Source organism: Sorghum bicolor, chromosome 2 (genome assembly GCF_000003195.3).
Source record: "Sorghum bicolor cultivar BTx623 chromosome 2, Sorghum_bicolor_NCBIv3, whole genome shotgun sequence".
Lineage (NCBI taxonomy): Eukaryota > Viridiplantae > Streptophyta > Magnoliopsida > Poales > Poaceae > Sorghum > Sorghum bicolor.
In genome coordinates this window covers 20,574,824-20,597,419 of record NC_012871.2, presented here as the reverse complement: position 1 = coordinate 20,597,419, position 22,596 = coordinate 20,574,824, and the positions used below count along the sequence as shown (strand labels likewise).

General features: G+C 44.5%; 2 protein-coding genes across 6 annotated transcripts; one reads left to right on the top strand and one right to left on the bottom strand.

The window, feature by feature from the left end:
- Positions 843-6,278, bottom strand: LOC8061705. 2 transcript variants are annotated; one of them, XM_021454030.1, is made up of 4 exons: positions 5,992-6,278; positions 2,292-2,401; positions 1,716-1,828; positions 843-1,176 (listed from the first exon to the last, which is right to left on the bottom strand). In XM_021454030.1, the coding sequence occupies exons 2-4, from the start codon at positions 2,392-2,394 to the stop codon at positions 1,099-1,101; spliced, it is 294 nt and encodes a 97-aa protein (XP_021309705.1). In that variant the 5' UTR covers positions 2,395-2,401; positions 5,992-6,278; the 3' UTR covers positions 843-1,098. The 2 variants fall into 2 exon arrangements, with proteins under 2 accessions (XP_021309705.1, XP_002459850.1); XM_002459805.2 differs by having other exon boundaries at positions 2,292-2,388; positions 5,992-6,275.
- LOC8062555 lies at positions 6,400-22,528 on the top strand. Of its 4 annotated transcripts, none has more exons than XM_021454029.1 (10): positions 6,400-6,648; positions 15,533-15,577; positions 16,152-16,827; positions 17,294-17,389; positions 17,861-18,009; positions 18,209-19,332; positions 19,438-19,496; positions 19,917-20,045; positions 20,443-20,578; positions 21,801-22,528. In XM_021454029.1, the coding sequence occupies exons 6-10, from the start codon at positions 18,613-18,615 to the stop codon at positions 22,119-22,121; spliced, it is 1,365 nt and encodes a 454-aa protein (XP_021309704.1). In that variant the 5' UTR covers positions 6,400-6,648; positions 15,533-15,577; positions 16,152-16,827; positions 17,294-17,389; positions 17,861-18,009; positions 18,209-18,612; the 3' UTR covers positions 22,122-22,528. The 4 variants fall into 4 exon arrangements, with proteins under 4 accessions (XP_021309704.1, XP_021309702.1, XP_021309703.1 ...); XM_021454027.1 differs by having other exon boundaries at positions 16,118-16,827; XM_021454028.1 differs by having other exon boundaries at positions 16,118-17,014.

Sequence of the window (22,596 nt, the reverse complement as noted above, 5' to 3'; positions counted from 1 at the left end):
AGGGATTAGAGGGATGTGATAGCATAATTTTTTTGTACTGTTAGCAATAGTTATCAACAAGCCCCAATTGTCATTCTCTCTAACTATCACTTTTTATTGTTTTTACTGTTTCATCTTCTTGCCACTCACCCCCTATGCCTCAGATCTAGTGTTGGCTTAGGCTCGAAAGAGGAAGGCCATTGAGAAGGGGAGGAACCATGGCATCGCGAGCTTAGTGGAGAATATGAGGAGCTACGCCACCACAACTCACGAGTTTATCCGAGACGATGATGATAGAGAAAAGCCCACCCATACAAGATGGACGACCATCCCCTCGATCTCTAGGGACATGGACAACCCAAATCAAGGAGCCTCCGGAGAGGCGGAGACAGACCCGTTGGCACCAAAACCAAACATGAGTGAAATGGAGATCATCCCATCCCATCTCATCCTTAACTATCCCCGGAATCAAACACATTTCTAAATCAGCCACATGTTCTGGTGCATGGTCCATCCGAATCAAAGACCAATATTACAATTCAGACCCAGAGCTGCTAGAGTGAGCTACTGATTTACAGGCCTTTGAGCACCGAGCCACCGAGAGAGAACATTTAATAAAAATCAAATAACAGTTTTTTTCTCTAATCTCTGTAAATAAAAGTGCTCAGAACTGATCTGTCTACAGAGTTCATTCAGTTCGAGGTGAAAACAAGTGGGAGAACACAGATTGATCACAAAATGACTAGAGCTAAAGCCATTGTAATACAACTAAATGCCTGAAACTACATTACAACAGGTTAATTATTTGTAAGAGTCATCTTTGAAGAAAAGAACAGTTGTGACGATTAGAGTGAAAATCAGTGAGACTTGTAATTGTTTTTCATTATTGGATGCAACTGTAAAAGGATCCAGCATGTTAGTATTTCTTTAAGTCTTTAAAGATGAAAAAAAAATGCTAATTAAAGAGCAAACGGTAAAAGGCAAATGAAGCTTTACAGCATAAACCCACCTTACGGCAATGTTTCCTTGCGTTTTGTTTACTGTCAAGCTAACAATCACAGCATTGACAGAGCCGAAAAGTGTTCTTTCGAAAGAAAGTAAGAAATTAGTCTCCTAAATCTACTTCTTCCTATGCTTCGAGGTCTTGATCATCAACGATCTTGGTTCTTCAGGCATTTTGGCTTCGATGTGCTGTTCCTGTGATCAATATTAACATTTTGACATATCTCATTAGGAAATATACTGTCAGGGTTAACAAGCAAAAGCAAACTTCGACCGAAGAATTTTACTACTGTAAAACAACACATACAATTCTGGGATGCTAGATAAAATTAATATCTTTCTCAATAACTGGTATAGGTCAACTCATGACCCTAGCTCAATTGACTTGTTGATGTGTGTGCTACTGTCTCTGAAAACAATAGGAGTGTTTTACAGCTCAATTGACTTATTGACTTCATATATATAAAAAATCAAACAAACTGCGGCCACACTGAAACAATATGCTACTGTCTCTGAAAACAATAGGAGTGTTTTACAGCTCATTTGACTTATTGACTTCATATAAAAAATATCAAACAAACTGCGGCCACACTGACTGATGCAAAATGGGTAGCAATTAGCAACTGATATTTGTCTTGCAAATACACAAGAAATAAAGCTTGAATTATAGTGCTATAAGCAATACAGAGGAAAATACTCTACAGTTTAGATTTTGGAAGATGAAGGCTACGGACCTCCTCCCACTTTCTCTGAAGCTGAAGGAGTTCTTTACAGGATGCTATACATTCAGCTTGGTACGCCATGGCCAGATCTTTAATCAAGGCCTTCCTTTTAACTATCCCTATCACTTCAAAACATCAATTAGGTGTCAGATTACTGCAAGATTAATAAACTATGTCAAGTGTATATCTTTGAGAAATGAGCAGTTGGTGGATGCTCTTTTCAAGATAATGCCAAATGACACATCTAAGCATTGAGTTTGACAACATCATAAAGATACCATCCTCACAGTATAGTACCATAAAGTAATATCTAGCAAAACCATTTCAAAAAATTCTGAACTTGAAGCCGTTACCAAAAACAATATTCTAGGGAATGCGATGTTCATAATTTGCTCTGCACTGCAGATAACCAACATAAAAGCTAATAGTAATCAATCTTCCATCCGAATTCCCCAGGAATGAGAGCAAGATATCATGATTTCCTATTTCCTACAGAAAAAGCGGGAACCAAACTACAGTTCGTACTAGAAATACAAAATAATTTACTGAAGTGAAATGAAGCTGCCAGTTGAGACAGGAGCTCCTTACTTCGGCTGGGATCAAACTGCTGCTCCTCGGGTTTGGACCCGTTGGCTGCCGGTTCCCTACTTCCTCCTGCAGCTGTGGCACCATCCATCGGAAGCAACTGCATCCACACACTGCACGAGTTAGGGTTTTACCTAAATCCATCCAACCAGACACCACTTCACATTTGTTGCCAGCAGCGAGGGAAAGGCACATTGCCCACCACACTGGAGTTGGGGAAACACGTGGACACAAAAGGATTCAATGGACTAAGTTCATTGGCCCAACATGGGACCCTCAAGGCCTGAACAAGTGAACATACTGACTCGCAGGTTTAGGAAAGGTTTGGGTGTGCTCGGTACAGCTTGCTGAGGCTGCTACTGCAGCAGCCGGCCCACAGCAGCTAAGCAGCCATGCATATTTCACTGGAATAAATAAAAGACACACAAATGAGGCCACCGCTGTCCTAAATTAAGACATCTACACCACATATAGTAGCCATATTTTACACCCAAAATAGACAGCTGCAAAATATACCTATCATGCAAAACTATATAATCCAGCTGCAATTCAATTAGGATGGTGACAATAGCGTCATGGGCAGTAGTCACAAACCAATCTGCCACCAATTTCATTTTGGGCCTGATTGGTTTCCCAGATGAGGCATCCTGGTTCCTGGATAAGCTGGAACAGCCTCGCCCAAACCAGGCTCTGCAGAAATACAGATGGATCCTATATCTCACGAGCCAGGTTCGATTGCCATTTTTGCATTATTCTAGACAGGCTGAGCTAGAGATGTAGTCATCCAAACAAGCGCATCTTGCACCACACAGGCCAGGCTGAGCCAAACACGCGAATGCATAAATATGCTGCATCTTGGAAGCCTGGCTCAGCATCGTGCAGGATACCAATCAGGCCCTTCATTCACCCGCCCAGCTTAGGTATGTGTCATGACGAAACATGTCATCCATTGTTGTCTAGTGTAAAATTGTGCAGCACAAAGCATGCCACAATAATCTTTCATTGCTTCTCCATAGAAAACAGCTGTAACCCTCATAGAATCTGCCACTTATTCTGTAATTTGGTTGACTAAGCCACTAAGGTGGCAGATTTATCTAATTGTTGATATTATAACTCTGAGATGAAATGTGGTTGCCAGCGTTGAAAAGTTATGCAGTAATTATTTAGTGACATCGATGAAGAAGCCTGTAATTTATAAGATGTTAGACCAGAAGGGCAGCTTGTTGTTAGAAGAGCCTAGTGTATCTTTTATCACCTATATCCAAACAACTCAAGAGACCAGCATACGTTAAACAAAATTGTAAAACAAATTTAGGCTTCATCCCTTGCATATGTAATACCAAAGCAGCATGACTTGAAAGATCGAGTCCAACAAATTTCTAGAATTACTAGTTGAATGCACGTGCTTTGCTACAGGCATCAATACAAGAGGCACCATGTCCTGCCTGGAGACTGCAGACCTCATAAACACATTAGTATTTATTAGTCAGTTGAAATACTAACCGGTTAAGTTTCTCTACACACCAAAAAAAAACTAGTAAGTTTTGCAAATTCTTCGGTTCAAGGCCGAATAGGCCCTTAAGTAAATTGTGGAACATAAAAATTGGCTGAACAGTAAATTAATTAAACTGCCACTCTATTTAAACATTGGAAAACAACCTTTTTATTGATTTTAGTACGAGAATTAATCCATCATCAACAGACATAGCGGCACTAAGTTTTAAAGATCAAGCCGTATGATCACAAACTCTGTAAATAATAGCTCCAGAGTTAAATAATACTCCATCCTTTCCAGCTTTTGCTATGCGCCATTGCACCTAGATATAAGTTATGTCTAGATACATAGCAAAAGCTATGTATCTAAAAAAGCCAAAACGACTTACAATTTGGAACGGAAGGAGTACCTCCAGAGTTCAGACTGTTTGACACTTAAGCGAGGTTAGGAAAAAATATTACAGCGTGAATTGCTGCCTATCCTGGATGGGACATGGACAAAAAATATATAGAATCCTAGACAAATCTAAGGCTTGATGTTAATAACTAGGGATGAAAACGGTACGAATATTTTCCGACCGTATTCGAGACCGAATTCGTTTAGAGAGGTTCAGATCTGTCCGTATTCGAGTCCGAATGTTTAACATCCGATACCGTATCCGTATCCGAATACTTAAATCGTATATTTATGATGTCGACATCCAATCATAACTTATCCGACATAATTGATATTATCCGTATTCGAATCCGAATCCGACCAGAAATGTGAAAACAAATATGATATCGGTGATATCCGTCCGTATCCGATCCGTTTTCATCCCTATTAATAACCAAAACCATGGCAACATGCAGAAGCAAGGACAAGAACGCACAAGGTGTATATAGACTTGCTTAACATAACTGCACATCTTTATATAGACAAAAGCTTTTATACACATAACGTGAAGGACTGGGAGATGTAGGAGGTGCATGCTTTGAGGCCTTGTTTTGTGTCGATGAAGGTGGAGGCTGATGAAAGCCTCACAGGATAGGCAGCCTAGACCAAGGGGCGTCAACGTCCGGCCTTGCGTTATCCTCAGGTGCTCCAGCAGGTTGTACTGGTCCTGGATTGTCACTGCCTCCCACAGCTGTCGTAACTAGCATGCAAACTGTGGCACACCTCGGACACAGACTGTTCAAAGAAAGCTACCATTGGTGGTGGTGCAGTCATGGAGAATTAGTGGTGATCGTTGATCACGGATAGAGAGCAGGTCGGTTCGACGGCGGCCTTGGGGAGAGCAAGTCTGGTCGACGGATCTCAGTCCTAGGGACAGATGTGAAGAGCGTGGTCGGTGGCCGGTGGCCGGTATGCGTGCCTTCGTTCGTTGCAGGCGTCAATCAGTGACTCATTTTGGTTTGGGGAGAGAGGCGGAGAGCAGTTCAGGGCTATTTGGTTGGCACCGTGAACCAGGCCATAGCCAGGCATCCATCTGAACCTCAGGCTTGGAAAATCCAATGCCTAGGAGTGATGCCTAGGCCAGGCAGCTGGAGCCAATCCACAACCAAACAAGCCCATCAAGCGTAGGACGGCGGCAGCCTGGGGGTCATGGCTTCAGGTTTTAGGAGTAGAGACACTGACAGGACTTAAAAGATACAGTAAAGATAAATGTGAAGATGGCAAGTCCAACACAATGTTTCAGTGCATCACCTTGTAAGTGATCTATGTTTTTTTTCCTTTTTTCTCTTGATTCATTTGTTCAATTCCTTTCTAATACCTTTTCCATTCAAAAGGTCCATGTTTCAGGTGCTGTTGTGTTATGTCAAGGATCCATATCCTCTTAGAGAGGAGGAAAGCTCTGATGTAATGGAAACATAAGGTAATGGAATTCAGGTCTGTAAAATAGGAGAACTTCAAAGCTTTATAAATTGAATAATGCTGATGTCATTACGCCAGGCAGTTTGAGCATAACATATCTGCATTCAGTGCCATAATTTAACACACATTTTGAATCTCTAGTACTTTGGTTTATTTCAGTTTGTTAACACCTTAAATTGTAGACCCTTCGAGCTTAAAATTTACACGAAACCAAATTAACTAGTAGCAGTCCTAAGCAGGCACACATGTTGAGTGCGGGCAGCACGATTGGTCGGGATTTCGGCCACCGGAATCACGTTCTACCAACAGTACACAGAAAAATCCAAAGAACCAGGGGCGGCAAAATTTAGCTACCTTGATGGGGCGCCTCGTTATGCACAGAGAGGCTAGGAGTGGGCGAGGTGCGGGGTTGGAGCCGAGGAGGTCGGAACTTGAGGAGACCAGAGGCGGTGGTGCGGGCGACTAGGAGAGCCCGCCGCCGACAAGCATCAGATCAGAGAGGCGTTGCTGACTCGATTTGGTGTCCTCCTAGCCGCGGCGAATACTGGCCGGAGGTTGGAGGCGCCGGGCGCCGGTTGGCCTCTAAACCCTAGCGGAGGCGATTCCCGAGTGAATGCCTCGTTCTCCCCTGCGCTCGCGGAACAGCCGAACAGGTAGAGCAACGAGAGAGAGGAGGGGCTGGTGGGCTGTGCAGGCTGTGCAGGCCCAAACAGCCGTTAAGTCAGAAGTGAGCAGGCCCGCTTCGCTGTTTGCCAGCTTCCGACCGCCAAGCAGCCAAGCCCCAACGCCTCCGGCCCTCCGACCTCTGCTCACCGTCGAGCCGCCGCCGCCGCCGCTGCCGCGGAAGGGGTTATCATATCAGATGGGGACGTCGGTGCAGGTGACACCTCTCAGCGGGGCGTACGGGGAGAGCACCCTGTGTTACTTGCTCGCTGTAGACGGCTTCCGCTTCCTCCTCGACTGCGGATGGACCGACCTCTGGGATACCGCGCAACTTCAACCCCTTGCCAAGTACGGAGTACGCCTCTTCTTGCTCTCGTAAGCTTAGCTTGTGGTCGATTCAACTACCCGTGTAAATGGCTGCCGCGCCCGACGGACCCATTGTAGTACACCTGTTCGACAAATTGCTTCTCACGACAAGGCGGTAGTTTTGTGTCACGACCCAGGGATGATGGCGCACTTCCAGAATATGTCAATAGTGGATGATAGCGTAACCTGTTCATTATCGTTTATAATGTATTAGACTCTATGACCAGTGGGGCCTTTGTGCTAGTCAAAGGGTGTACTGTATAAGGACCCCCGTTGTGTGTTAGAAACTCAGACTATCTTTTTTTATTTATTTACCAGTAAAAGCACGAGAGACAGAGGTGTTCCTCTGCTCGTCGTCGTCCGCAGTATCTACCTTGTCCCGTTCACGTCCCGGCAATCGCCGACGGCCAAGGGTGTAACAGGTGGTATCAAAGACAGTTATTCCTCGGCCCAACTCTATCCACCCAACTCGTCCTTCGATCGAATCGACGAAGGTCCCAAATCCCCGTGGTTTCTGATCAAGATCCATACGAGTTCGGTCCACCATCGTCCTGCTGGATCGATCCGATCTCCAGCCACCAGATGCGCACGGGGGCGGCGTGACAGGGCGGCTCGCATCCACACCAGCGGGTGCACGCACAGCGGCGGCGTGACGGGATCCGGCAGTCGCGGACCGCGGCGCGTTCTGCTTCGACAACATCTTCTTCAACAGGGGTTCGACATCGACTGTGTTGGTTCGGCGGCGGGAACCATTGTGAGTACTGCATCCTCGCTCACACTTCCTCTTCTAGCTCACTTCGATTCCTAGCCCAGAGTTGCAGAGCGCTTGTCTTTGTGTAAAATTCCGTAAGCTAGTTTTGACTGTGGAGCGGTGGCGTTTGGCGAGGAACTATCCGTCAATTTGGGTTCCAGAGCGCCGTTCGCGTCGTCTCTATGGTAAAATCCCTTGATCGCGCCTTAGTTCCAGGAGTCGGTATTGGTGTAGCACGCGATAGGGGAGGCTAGGCCAAACCTGTTGCTACATCTCGTTGGTTTTCTGGTATTGATCTCACTTTCACAACGGCATCATCCAAACAACCCAAGCCTTCGGCCCAGACGCAACTCCTACTAAAACAAATGGCGGATAGAGCGCAGGTCGAAGAACAACTTTGGGGTGATCTGTTGGAGCACTTGGATCTTCTATCGAAGCGTTTGAATGATGTGGGCATTACTCAGCAAGAGATGAAACAACAGTGGTCTGACAATAATCAGAAAGTGGATCAGTGTATTGCCGAGCAGCGTCTTATTTCTCAACAAGTTCATGCCAATGGTCAAGCAGTGGCGCAGTTGACAATTCGTCAGTTTGAGAATGATCATGGCTCAGTGAGTGAAGATTCAGTCATTGCACATGAAGAAGATCATTGTTCGAGAATGTGTTCGCCAACAAGGTGAAAGCCCTAGTTTGGTTTTGGATAATTGATGAAACCCTAGTACTAACCTCTATACTAAGTGTGTGTAGACTTAATGAGGTTGATACATGCCAAGTGTTGGAGCAAGTGATGATCATGGTGATGATGGTGATGACCACAAGATGATCAAGTGCTCAACTTGGAAAAGAAGAAAGAGAAAAACAAAACCCTATGGAGATCAAGGCAAAGGTATTGCTTAGAGTTTTGGTTTTGGTGATCAAGACACCATAGAGGGTGTGATCACATTTAGGATAGATAGCCGTACTATTAAGAGGGGTAATCTCGTTGTGAAAACGGTTGTCTAAGTGCCACTAGGTGATTGGATTCCTTGCATATGCATTAGGACCTAGTGAACTATTTAAGTAACCCTTGAAAAATATTTTTGAAATATGCTAACACACGTGCACAAGTGTCGAGACACTTTGGTGTTGGCACATGGAAGCAAGGGAAGAAGTTGAGGATCTTTTCGTGCAGCGCGTTCAAGCCGGACGCGTCCGGTATGAGGTCGGACGCGTCCGAGTTGAGGCACCGGACTCAGGAACAGTAACCTCGTGGAGTCCGGTGTATTTCGTCCGGTGAGATCGCTTCTGGTGAAAACTCTCTGAGTTTGCGTCAGGTGCACACCGGACGCGTCCGAGTTAGCGTCCGGTGCAAGTTCTTCGTGCGAAGCTCCCTGAGTTTGGGTCCGGTGCACACCGGACGCGTCCGGTATTTTCAAAAGCGAGAGTCCGGTGCCTTGTCAGTGTCAGAGGCAACGGCTACTTTTCTAACGGTCAGGAGCACCGGACGCTGGTCTGGCTCATACCGGACGCGTCCGGTGTGAACGCAGACAGTGGGATTTCCTACCAACGGCTAGTTGAAGCTTGGGACTTCTATTTATATGCCTTGGCTGGTTCTTGCTCACTCCCTTGACTCGATACACCTTGTGAGCATACTCCCACACTTCCCACTCACCTTGTTCAAGATTTGTTCATCCAAAGTGAGATTGGGAGAGATCCTAGTTGCATTTGCTTAGAGTTTGAGTATCTAGTGGCACTAGTGATCGTTGAGCAGCGGGTTTGCTTGTTACTCTTGGTGGTTGCCGCCACCTAGATGGCTTGGAGCTGCGGAGGAGCTTTGGCACGAGTTAGTGATTGTTCGTGGCCATCTCCCGGTGATTGTGAGAGGTTTATGCCTACCTCGGCGGAGAGCCAAAGGCAACATTAGTGGATTGCTCGTGTCATTGAGCTACCTCACTTGTGGGTAGGTTCTTGTGGTGTCCTAGTGAGGACGAGGTTCGTGCTACACCTCTTCGTCACCGAACCACCAAGTGTTGGTCGACACAACGGGGATATAGCGTGCCGGCAAGCACGTGAACCTCGGGAGAAAAATTGTTTGTCTCCATTGTGTTTGTTGATTGGATTTCTCCTGGAGATTGGACTTCATTTTATTGATTGGTTCATCCTCTCTACGCGGCGGTATAAAGATCAAACCATCTCTCTTACATTCCCGCAAACTAGAGTAGCTTACTTACTTGTATAGAAACTTTAGTTAGCTCTCTAGTGTAAGTAGAGACATAGCTCTTGTGTGCCTAGTGATTATATCAATTAGAATTATTGGTTAGGTGGCTTGCAAACACCCTTATAGAGCTAGAGCAAAAAGCTTCGCTTTGTTTTTACTAACCTCTTGCTCTAGTGAGTTTGTAGTTTTTTTTAAATAGGCTATTCACCCCCCTCTAGCCATATTAGGACCTTTCACAAGGGTAAAGCTTCAATTCAGCCTGGTCCCAGTCACCACTTCAAACCACCTCGGCCAACACAGAAGTCTGAGAGCATCCCTCGTCACGCTCTTCCCAAGTTACTGTTTCCAACAACTGATGGTACTCAGCCCAAGGTGTGGTTGGACAAGTGTGTTAATTACTTTCACATCGACCAGATGCCAGAAAGTTTGTGGGTGGAGACTGCTAGCATGCATCTGCAAGATAATGCTGCCAAATGGTGGCAGACATACAAGCTTCACCATCAGAATGTTACATGGACAACATTCTCTGCAGAGTTGCAGGCTACTTTTGGCCCTAATGATCACAGGTCCGCTCTCAATGATCTACTAGACTTGAAAAAGACAGACACTATGGATGAGTATACCACTCACTTCAAATCGCTGCAATATGATGTCATCATGCATGGATGTTCCTATGATGACATGTTCTTTGCTACTCACTATGTTAGAGGCCTCAGAGAAGATATCAAAGTTGTGGTTGAGCCTCAAAGACCAACTACTGTGGAAGCTGCCATGGTTATTGCTAAGATCCAACACAAAGTTATAGAGAGGGGTAAAATGAAATACCAGCAAAGGCATCCTAACCCAAGGGTCCAACAGCCAAAGCCTGAAACTAAGTCACCTTCTATCTATGGGAACCTTTGGAGGGACAAACAACTCAAAGATTACAGAAAGGCTAACAATCTGTGTTATGGATGTGGGGAGAAGTATGAGCCTGGTCATGTTGAGGTGTGTGCTAAAAGAAACAAACCACATCTGCATGCTTTGGTGGTCAATGACTTGGACAGGGAGATTCCTGAAGAATTACTTAATGAAATGGTTGTTGATGAAATGTTGACAGAAACTTTTGGGCAGTTATCTTTAAATGCTATAGCCGGCATTGAGGGTGCAAATTCAATTCAGTTGAAAGCCACTGTAAAGAACAAGACCATGTTGATTCTAGTGGATACTGGCAGCAGCCACAGTTTTGTGAGCTCTCAATTTGTTCATATGACTCAGCTACCCACATTGCCTATGCCCCAGCAGCGGATACGGCTAACCGATGGGAGTTGTATGTCTACTACTCACCAGGTCAAGGATCTCCAATGGTACATTCAGGGCCAAACATTCACCAAGGATATGATTATTCTGGATAAACTACCATATGATGCCATACTTGGATTTGATTGGTTGCAACAATTCTGTCCTATGCATTGTGATTGGGTCGCCAAGACTTTGCAGTTCCAGCATGAGGGCCAATTGGTTACTTTGCAAGGGTTGCACGAACCACCAGTGGCACTTACATCCATGTCTGCCAAGCAAATGTTTAAGTCTATACATGGCAATGATGTTTGGGCTTATGTGTTGGTGGACAGTCCAACCTTGGTGCCCCAGCAGGCAACATCTACTGACGTTCCAGAAGATATCAAGGACATGCTGTTACAGTATGCTGATATCTTTCAAGAACCTAAACAGTTACCCCCACATCGAGTCTATGATCATGCTATACCATTGTATCCTGATGCTGTCCTGTTACTGTTAATGCCAGACCCTATCATTACTCTCCACAACATAAAACTAAGATAGAGAATCAAGTCAAACAATTGTTGGAGGCAAGTCTCATCACTCATAGCCATAGTCCTTTTGCTTCCTTATTTCTGTTGGTTAAAAAGAAAGATAGATTTTGTGTGGATTATAGGAAGCTTAATGCTCTGACAATCAAGAACAAATTTCCCATGCCCATTGTAGAGGAGATTTTGGATGAATTGGCTGGTTCCAAATTTTTTACTAAGTTGGATATGAGGTCAGGATATCATCAGATCAGAATGCTGCCCAAGGATGAAGATAAAACTGCTTTCAAGACCCATCAAGGTCATTACCAGTTTACTAATGCTCCAGCAACCTTTCAATGCATTATGAACCAAATCCTTCAACCTTATTTGAGGAAATTTGTGTTGGTTTTCCTAGATGATATTCTGATTTATAGCAAGACAAGGGATGAACATCTTGAACATATTTAGCAAGTGTTTGAAGTCCTGCGAACCAATCAGTTTTATCTCAAAGCTTCCAAGTGTACATTTGCTTAAGCTTCGTTGGAATACCTGGGACACATTATTTCAGATGCAGGAGTGGCAACTGACCCTGCCAAGACCCAGGATATGTTGCACTGGCCCTCACCTACTAACATGACTGAGTTAAGAGCATTCTTGGGTCTCACCGGTTATTACCGCAAGTTTGTCAAGAATTATGGTATTATTGCCAAACCATTGACAAATGTCTTGAGGCTCAAGCAATTTCAGTGGGGACCTGAAGCCCAGCAAGCTTTCCAAAAGTTGAAAATGGCAATGACTACCACACCAGTTCTAGCTTTACCAGATTTTCAAAAACAGTTTCAGGTGGAGACTAATGCTTGCTCTGAGGGTATTGGAGCTGTCCTCATGCAGCAGGGACAACCTATTGCTTTTCTCAGCAGAGCTTTGGGAGACAAGCATAAACATCTATCAATCTATGAGGAGTTCTTAGCCCTCATTATGGCTGTGGAGAAATGGAGGACATACTTGCAGCAACAAGAATTTGAAATTCTAACTGACCACAAATCCTTGTCTTACTTGAATGAACAGAACCTGCACTCTGATATGCAGAGAAAAGCCATGACTAGGCTTATGGGGCTCCAATTCAAAATTATCTATAGACAAGGTAAAGAGAACATAGCTGCTGATGCACTTTCAAGGATGCCTCACATGATGGCCCTACAAGCAGTTTCCTTGGTACGTCCTCAGTGGGTTCAGGAAGTACTTAATTCCTATGCTACTGATGTGGAGGCTCAGACATTACTTTCTCAGTTAGCCCTCAGTATCCCCAATGCCTAGGGTTTCACTTTGGATAAGGGCCTGATCAGGAAGGACAACCTCATTTGGATTGGCAACAACTCAGCTTTGAAAACCAAGATTATTGTTGCCTTTCATTCATCAGCAATTGGGGAACACTCAGGGGTGAATGCTACCTACCACAGACTAAAAAAATTGTTTCTATGGAAAGGGTTGAAGGCTGATGTGGACAACTATGTGAAGCAATGCTCGGTCTGCGGACACACTAAATACTCACATACTCACCCAGTTGGGTTACTGCAGCCCTTGTCCATACTAGCTGGTGTCTGGCAAGATTTATCCATGGATTTTGTGGATGGTTTACCTAAATCAGAAGGCTATACAGTGATTTTGGTTATTTTGGACAGGCTCACCAAGTTTGCACACTTTCTGCCCCTGAAGCATCCATATACTGCTGCAACAGTGGCTCAAGTTTTTCTGGACAATATTTTGAAGTTGCATGGGATTCCACAGAGCATTGTCAGTGATAGGGACAATCTTTGTGAGTGCCTTTTGGCAACACTTGTTCAAGCTCTACAAGGTCAAACTTAATCTTTCCACTGCATACGATCCCCAGACTGATGGCCAAACAGAACGTATTAATCAGTGTCTTGAGATGTATTTGAGGTGTTCAGTGCAGGACTCCCCAAAGTCCTGGAAGTCTTGGTTATCTCTGGCACAACTGTGGTATAATTCATCCTACCATACTTTGGCTGTGAGCCCAACTTAGGCACCAATCCAGTGCCATCAGTAGATACACCACAGGAAGTGACTGAAGTCATCAGTAATCGAGAAGCTCACTTGCAGATGCTGAAACAACGATTGGAGCAAGCTCAGAATCGCATGAAGTTGCAGGCCGATAAGAAGCGGTCTGATCGTCAGTTCTCAGTGGGGGATCAGGTTTTGCTACGGTTGCAACCTTACACTCAGTCATCGGTTGCTAGTCGGTCTTATCCCAAACTGGCCTACAAATTCTTTGGACCCTATACGGTAGTTGAGCGAATTGGCTCTGTTGCTTATAAACTGGAGCTGCCTGCCACCTCACAGTGAGATTCATCCTGTCTTTCATATTTCTCAGCTCAAACCATTTCTTCCAGACTACACTCCAGTCTATTCAGAGCTTCCAACAGTCACCGACCTCCAGGCCTCCAATGTCGTGCCAGAGATGATTCTGCAGTGTCGTCTGGTACGCAAGGGTAATACCGCTATTCCACATGTCTTCGTCAAGTGGTCGGGCTTGTTGCCAGCATCAGCTACTTGGGAAGATTACAACGTCCTCAAGATTCAGTTTCCAAAAGCTCCTGCTTGGGGACAAGTAGATTCTTCGGCCAGGGGTGCTGTCACGACCTAGGGATGATGGCGCACTTCCAGAATACATCAATAGTGGATGATAGCGTAAAATGTTCATTATCGTTTATAATGTATTAAACTCTATGACCAGTGGGGCCTTCATGCCAGTCAAGGGGTGTACCGTATAAGGACCCCAGTTGCGTGTAAGAAACTCAGACTATCTTTTATCAGTAAAAGCACGAATCTTTATCAGTAAAAGCACGAGAGACAGAGGTGTTCCTCTGCTCGTCGTCGTCCGCGGTATCTACCTTGTCCCGCTCACGTCCCGGCGGTCGCCGGCGGCCAGGGGTGTTACATTTTGCTGGTGCTGCACTCAGATGGGTTGCTGCTGACCCAACACAATGCACAACACTGATTTGATCGATTGCATAAATCAAAAGGAGTGGTGTAAATTCTGGATGATGATTTGTGCCTCTGTGTGTTTAGAGTAGCCACAATGTTGCTCAAAAGTAGTCCATAGACATTATAATAATCTGTATCACCTAGCTGAAACACAGTGAGACCAGTCCATAGTAGTCCATAGTAAAAGGTACCCATATGGACTACCCATAGAGAATAAAAAAAATATTGTTTTCTTACTTCTCCCCATCTCTCTCTCCTTGTAGTGGCTGGTGGAATGAAGATAAATATTTTTTTATCCTCTTTGGATCTTATCTTATAGACTACTTAGTCCATATACATTGTTAGAAGAAAACAATAGTTATGGACTAGTTACATGGGTCCCATGTATATGTACTACTTGGTCCATACACATTGTGATTGCTCTTAGGAGGTCATGAAGGTCAGGCAACCTATAATAATATACTAATGTGCTACTTCTTATCTTATTGTTGGAAAAAATGGGGTAAAATCAAACCCCTGTCATGTACTAATCACTCAAATTTAATTAAGTTACGCACCACTATGATCTTCTTGTGAGCAGCAATAATACCCTGGTGTACATGCTATTACTGGACTATCAAGCTAGTATTCTGTGCTCCTGAATTGTTAGATATGTGTTGAATATGTGTATAGTTTTGGTCACATTGGACTTGATAAGATAGAGTTTGAGTCGAACTCTGTATTCTAGAGGGTCATAAATAGGAGTCCACCCCTGTTGTAACCATGAGACGACTTGGCGGCTGGTTTGGGTGGCGGCGTGGCCACAGGATCGCCCGGATGCCGGTGTAACTATTGTTTTATGGGGAGGAGCGCCCTTAGTCATTGTCCCGAGGATTAAGCACATCGCCAAACCTCATTAAAAAAACATCGTGCCTCGTTGTCGTTCTCATTAGCATATTTTCTTTTATGGTGATTATGCTTCCGCATTCGTCGGTTAATAGATCCGTTTGGGTCTGGAACTAACCGTGCACTCTGACATGAATCCTGATATAACTAGTACATTATTTATAAATTATAATTGGTATGTTGCATATTCCTTCAACCTTCCATTTGCTTATCTACGTGATATTTGTGATATCTCAGGTACACCCTTTAGAGAAGTTAATGAGTAACATCATTTCGAAGAAGGTACGCACTATTTTTCCCTAAATCATTATCACTCATTCTTTCTGTTGCTGTCTCCAGAGAACCTTGTTATGACAATCCAATGGTCCAACTTCTCTTTTGTATAGTTTAGCCCTCAGATTAAGCCAAGCAAATTTATTTTAGAATAAAAATGGCCCTTGCAAAATTGCGAGTTCTAAAACACAGCAACAGAACTTTAACTTCTTAGGTGCTGACATTCTAATTCTAAATATTGCCATTCCCTTTCATATATGGCATTTGTTGATTTGAGTGTTTCTTATATAGGTTGTTACTGCATGTTTGGTTGCTAGCTATAAATAACCAGTTGCATTTATTATTCAACTTCAGAGGCTTTGCATTCCGAAAAGTTGTCCATTTATCATAAGAACAGGCCTAGTTTGAGCTGGTAGTTATAGATTTTTGTTAGGCAAGTTACCATTTTTTTCATCCTTGAAGGTTAGTTTTTAAACACTGTACTTGTTATATGCACTTACTTGACTATGGGTCATTGTTATGAATTGCTAACAGCAGCATGGTCTGCAGTTGGGTGAGCTTGAAATTTCTTGGGTGGATGCAGAAGTTGGAAAAGAAGATGAGAAGCTTATTTTGCTTCCCCCATCGTCAACACTGCCACCCCACAAGCCAGTTCTTGTCGGTGATCTAAAATTGTCTGATTTTAAACAAATTTTTGGAAAATAAAGGATGGCAGGTAGTTTTATTATATTGAACTCCTAAGTCTTTGACCTTCCCCTGTACCTATATGGGCATTATCCAAAATTTTAGTTTTAGGAGTGGACATGAAGAATATTTCATTTACTAAGTACGATTTTTCAGTTGACGCGAGAGGATCAAATATGTTGAGATTCAGGTGTGTTAGTATGTTGAGAAGAAATTTATGATGTCAACTTTCACTATCACTAGCACATTGCAGGACAATAGATGGCACTTGTTACCTGCACAGGCTGTTTAGTTCACATAGGCATAGCCTATAGATTTGAACTGATTGATGGAAGCTGCAGCATATGTATTTTCGGTGGATAATACTAAGCGTGCAGGGATGAATAATCTTTGTTGGTGTATACTGAAGCCATTGACATTAGTCACTAAAGAAACAGTTGTTGCAGGTTGATTTTTTCTTCTTTTTTTTCGAAAGAAACAGGAGGGGCGCTGCAGGTTGAATTTGCTGAGGTGCTTGTGCTTTACCATGTGGCGAGTACATCATGGTGTGCAAGATTGGTGATTCTAGCCAAAAGGTAACTTCAGCATCCATTTAGGAGCAACACTCCTGTACATATTTCGGCAGGACTTGATCTGCTCCTAGTTCAAGTACTATGGTTCAGAACTTGAGATGATACATGACAAACGGAGATGCCTCAAAAAAAATTTTGGACATATACCAACAAGACTCCAGGAGCATAGTTGCATATGCCTTGCCTGTCGGTATGAGACTGCCTATTTGGATGCAAAGTATTTTTGGAGCTTTATAAAATACCATGGTTTGCAAAATAGTTCGGTTTTGGAGAAGCGTTATGAAGTGGTTGGATGCAAGAAACCTTTTAATTTTGAAAATTATGTTGCTAAAACTGTTGTCTCCACTCTAATCTTTTTTTTCTCTTAACCATGATTTTGCACGTTTATGGAATCTAAAACTGTAGTTTCTTGATAATACAGCATCCATACAAGGCCTTATTCATTTGTGATGCGATGACATTATTGCAGGGCAGCACGGCCGGGGTCTCAGCAGATTGTCATCCAAGGTCCTATTACAAGATCAGGGAGCTTTGGTACTTGCAGTTATACACGCTGTTAAGCAATGTACGGCTTCTCCATCTCTGGTTGTAGATTTAACCCAGTGGTGTTGGGCAAGTGACGAGTGCGTAGGCAGAGAAAAGCCGGGAGCTGTTTAGATTATACTCTCTCTATTCCAAATTTTAAGTTATTCTAAGAATCTTGGAAAGACAAAGCATCTCAAGTTTGACCAAATTATAGAAATAATTATAAAGATATATGAAATTAAATAGATGTATTATGAAAATGTAATTAATGAAGAACCTAATGATACTTATATCATAAGTATTATTATCTTATTATATAAGTTTGATCAAACTTGAGATGCTTTGACTTTTTAAGATTCTTAGAAGGCCTTATAAATTGAGATGGAGGGAGTATTATATTACATGCTGACTATAAGATTACATGTGTATAATATCAGAAAACCTTTAATCTTGTTGTGTATGTATAAGTAGTATTCTGGTGTTTTGACATGTGTTTTTCCCTTTTTTCCAGTTCTTTATTTCACAAGACTTGTGTTGGACGAAATTAGGACAGGAATGCTATATGCTGCCTGCGGCAGTGCCCAACTAGGAAGATGCGCTCCGGATGTTCCATTCCATCTGGCCTGGTTGATTTGACGGTGTCCAACCGAGGCCGACACGGTAGCTTTTCGTTTGTATTTGACAAATATTATCCAATTATGGACTAACTAGGCTCAAAAGATTCGTCTCGTCAATTTCGACCAAACTGTGTAATTAGTTTTTATTTTTATCTATATTTAATACTTCATGCATGTGTCTAAAGATTCGATGTGACGAGAAATCTGAAAAATTTTGCAAAATTTTTTGGGAACTACACAAGGCCTGAGCAATGTTGTCTGGAAGATGAAAGTGACGCTTGGTGGAACCAGAGTTTGCAAAATCCATGACGATGGTGAAGAAGATGAAGAAGGCACCTGGTCCTGCCCCCCGCCCCGAATGATCCATTGTCAACGCCACCGGTCATCACCAGTGAATTCGCCACGGGCGTCCGCCCTCATCACAAACCAAAACAAAAAAGGGAAAAAATCACGAGTGGATCTCCATCTCCTTCCCTTTGAACATTCCATCATAAACCGTCCGTACCGGAATCTTTGGCTTCCGACTGGATCCGCGCCGCGCGCCGCTTGTTCGACGCAATTCCCTCCCAGCTACAACCTGCCGCCGCCGCCGGGGTGGCCGATGGATGACTGATTGCCGCCGCCGCCGCCGCCTAGTGCCCCGGCCATGTCGCTGGCCTGCGGCCTGCCGCTGCTCGAGTGCGTCTACTGCCTCGCCTGCGCGCGCTGGGCATGGAAGCGCTGCCTCCACAGCGGCGAGGTCGACAGCGCCACCTGGGGCCTCGCCACCGCCGCCGACTTCGAGCCCGTGCCGCGCATGTGCCGCCTCGTCATGGCCAACTACGAGCCCGACCTCTCCCCCTCCGCGCCGCTCCTCTTCGCGCCGCCCGGGCCCGGCGGCTACGGCATCGACCCCGCATGCGTCCTCCGCCGCCGGACCTACGCCGACACCCGCGGCCGCGTCACGCCCTACCTCCTCTACCTCGACCACGCCCACGCCGACATCGTCCTCGCGCTCCGCGGCCTCAACCTCGCCAAGGAGTCCGACTACGCGCTCCTCCTCGACAACCGCCTCGGCAAGCGCCGCTTCGACGGCGGCTACGTCCACAACGGCCTCCTCAGGGCCGCCGCCTGGGTGCTCGACGCCGAGTGCGACCTCCTTAGGGAACTACTCGAGAGGTACCCCGACTACACGCTCACCTTCACGGGTCATTCGCTGGGCGCCGGCATCGCAGCCATGCTCACCATGGTCCTCGTGCTCAACCTCGACAAGCTTGGCAACGTCGACAGGACCCGCACGCGCTGCTACGCCATAGCGCCGGCCAGGTGCATGTCGCTAAATCTCGCCGTCAGATACGCCGACGTTATTAACTCGGTCGTCCTTCAGGTCACCGTCACTCACTCAGGTTTCAGGTTTCTTAATTATGTACACTAATAACTACTACCTTCTGGTTTCAACCATTATCCATCTTTCTTTCCCTCCCAATGACAGGACGACTTCTTGCCGCGGACGGCTACTCCTCTTGAAGACATTTTCAAGTCCATCCTCTGGTACATTATATATAACTTTGTTCTTTTCTTGACTATGAACAAATGATTTGCATGTTTTCGTGTCTAATCATCTAGTGCTGAAAAGGTTTTGTTTCCCAAGTTGTTATGCATAATCCCAGTTGCTCTATTTGTTTATGAACAAATTACTCCACTTGTCAAAAATCAGAAACTGTATATCTGTTTCAGGATATATGATATCATCAGTTAGTGAACATCACATCTTTATTTAGTGCTCTGCAAGTCAGTCCTGTGAGCTGTGTACACTGAGGATTCTTTATTATAGCTGAGGCCTGAGGGTGTTTATCTTAATTTCTGATTTTTCAGTTTATGTTTCTGCTAGCTCTGTTGCAGCTGTGATGCGTTTGCTGCTTACTGGGCTCAAGCAAGTTTGACATTAAGCTATCTTCTCTTCTTGGACAGCTTGCCATGCCTCCTAGGTTTGAGATGTTTGAGAGATACATGTATACCCGAAGACGCCTTGCTAAAGGATCCAAGGAGGCTTTATGCACCAGGCCGGATTTATCACATAGTGGAAAGAAGAATGTGCAGGTACCCTTTCCTCATTTGGTATTCTAGAATGCAAGAAACATCATGTGGCCCTTTGCGTATTTATGGAGGTGTTCTTAAAATTGTCAGAAATAGAGAACAGGTTATGCTAGTAGTTTAAAATATTCGATAGTATCATTTTAAGAGAACCATGACCTCTTTATTTTGCCAATATGTAGTTCAACTATCACCATTGACTGTTATAAAGAAAAACTATCACCATTGACTATTACAAAAAAAAAATATCACCATTGACTGTAAACCCATACTGATACTGCTGGGTACACCATTGATATTGAACTTTCCTAGCTGTTTTACATTTCTTGGTCAGAGTGCTGGGCATTGCTAATGATGGTGTCCAATATTTCTGATCACAAACTGAATTTCTTGAAACGCACAGGTGCGGGAGATATCCACCTGTAGTCAAAACAGCTGTGCCGGTGGATGGTAGATTTGAGCACATAGTTCTTTCCTGCAATGCCACAGCGGACCATGCCATTATTTGGATTGAGAGGGAGGCCCAGAAGGCTTTGGATGTGAGTTGCTTTTAGCCTTATATGCTTCTACTCAGGCTTACTTTCTATTCTTTGTCTGTAGCCTTTTTCTTTGGTACTGATAAGTCAACCTCCTTGCATATCACTGTTTTATTCGTTCTTAACTGTGCATATTGACGATATGGGATCACGTGCGGACGTGTAGGGAATCTTTTAGATTCTATTCTTAGCATTATAGAACCTAGAAATGTTAAAATACAAGAACATTTGAAGAACTAACTCAACTAAGGTAGTGATGATAAAAATCTTGTCCAAAATACAGTTACACGTTTGTTACATGTGTTGAAATTGTGATCTCCCGGCTAATTCTTTAGTCAGTAAGGGAAAGGGGTGGAACAGGGTGGAAACACCCCGAACCATCCCGTTTGCCCAAGTCAGCAATCGAAAGGGTTGGAAAGACCCCCGAACGATCTCTACCAGCCTAATAGATGTCGGCCCCCTATTGTGGAGCGATAATATTGGGGAAAGGTCCCACAAGGACCGGAACTAAGACCTAAGCCCATCTCCCTGTTCTACCGATTAAGGACCATGCTCAAACATCGGAAGGATTGAGACAAGCCCTAGAAACAAGAACAGAGATAAAGAAATGAAAAAAAAAGAAGAGATGGGAAGCTCATATGGTGAAGGTATGTGCATGGATCTCATCTCATGTTGTGGTTCTATCTTTAAGCTAGATGATCGAACAAAACAAGCAAGATGCATTTGTCGTGCGGTCCTCTACTTGAGTTCGTTAGGTGGCTCTAGTAGTATTCCTTAGGTCCTAGGTTCGACTCCCATGACCTAAGTTGGTTAGGTGGCTCTAGTAGCATTCTTTAGGTCCTGGGTTGACTCCCCATGGGGAGTGAATTTCAGGTTGGGGTTTAAAAAATCTCCTTGTCTATCCCACGTCAAAGCACAAGTCTAAGATTCGGCTCCGGTTGTGGGCTATCTTACCCTTGCAGGTCGAGTTTTTTTAGATGCAGTTGTCGTCCAAAGCACAAGTCTTAGGTTCGGTTGTCTTAACCCCATGGGTCGAGTTTTTTTAGATGCAGTTGTCACCTTTAGAATTGTTCATGTTTGGAAATGGAGTTGTTGAATATGAATGTAGACATAGGATGATTTGTTCACCAAGCAGATAAAATCGTACAAATGGGTGCAAAAGTTACCTGCTTCTCTGATTTTTTCTTTCCCGTGCTTATTACGTGATTCCACCGCTGGTGTGCAGCTGATGCTGGAGGAGGAGGACACGATGGCAGTGCCATCCGAGCAGCAGATGGAGCGGAACGAAACCCTGCAGAAGGAGCACGTGGAGGAGCACAGGGCCGCTCTGCGCCGGGCTGTCACGCTGTCAGTGCCAGACGCGCGGGGACCATCGCCGTATGGTACGTTTGACGAAGTCGAGCAGCATCACCACCAGCCGGAGAGGAGCGAGAGCTTCCCGCCGGCAGGGCCCAGGCAGCGCATGAGCTGGAACGACCTGATCGAGCGGGTGTTCGACAAAGACGAGGACGGCCATATCGTGCTGCGCAGCTCAGTTCTTCTCTGAAGAGCGCAGCCTCCCGGCCTCACTTGGGCCGTTGTAAATTCCTTTGGTCTTGCAATTGTGCTGCCGGCTGCCTCTCTCCCAGCAGAAGCCCCCATTTTCTTGTGTTATTGGCTGTTTAGTGTCATTTATTCATAGAAGAGAATTTTTTTTGTTCAGTGTCACTTATTCATAGAAGAGAATGTTTTGTCTTGTATGCGCGGCTCATATAGACATGAGCTGATCAGCTGCGAAGACAAGTTTTGTGAATAATCAAGGTGAAAGTAGGTCAATTTTGGCATCATTTTCCTGCTGATCTTGGTATGTAAATGTAGGATCCAAACTCCTATGTTACACAGATACTCTAATGGGGTGACGTATCCGTATCCGATACTCGTCGGATACACGAATATGGATACTCAGATACACCATTTTAGTGGGTTTTCTTTTGAGGAAATGTGTATCCGCGTATCCGATACGTATTGTATCGGATACTCGT

Excerpts from the sequence above, each read along its gene's own strand:
- LOC8061705 (XM_021454030.1), bottom strand. The coding sequence starts at position 2,394 with ATGCAGTTGCTTCCGATGGATGGTGCCACAGCTGCAGGAGGAAGTAGG. Across the intron at positions 1,829-2,291 it reads GCAGTTTGATCCCAGCCGAA|TGATAGGGATAGTTAAAAGG; the intron begins GTAAGGAGCTCC and ends GATGTTTTGAAG. Across the intron at positions 1,177-1,715 it reads TTCAGAGAAAGTGGGAGGAG|GAACAGCACATCGAAGCCAA; the intron begins GTCCGTAGCCTT and ends TATTGATCACAG.
- LOC8062555 (XM_021454029.1), top strand. The coding sequence starts at position 18,613 with ATGTCGCTGGCCTGCGGCCTGCCGCTGCTCGAGTGCGTCTACTGCCTC. Across the intron at positions 19,333-19,437 it reads TTAACTCGGTCGTCCTTCAG|GACGACTTCTTGCCGCGGAC; the intron begins GTCACCGTCACT and ends TCCCAATGACAG. Across the intron at positions 20,579-21,800 it reads AGGCCCAGAAGGCTTTGGAT|CTGATGCTGGAGGAGGAGGA; the intron begins GTGAGTTGCTTT and ends GCTGGTGTGCAG.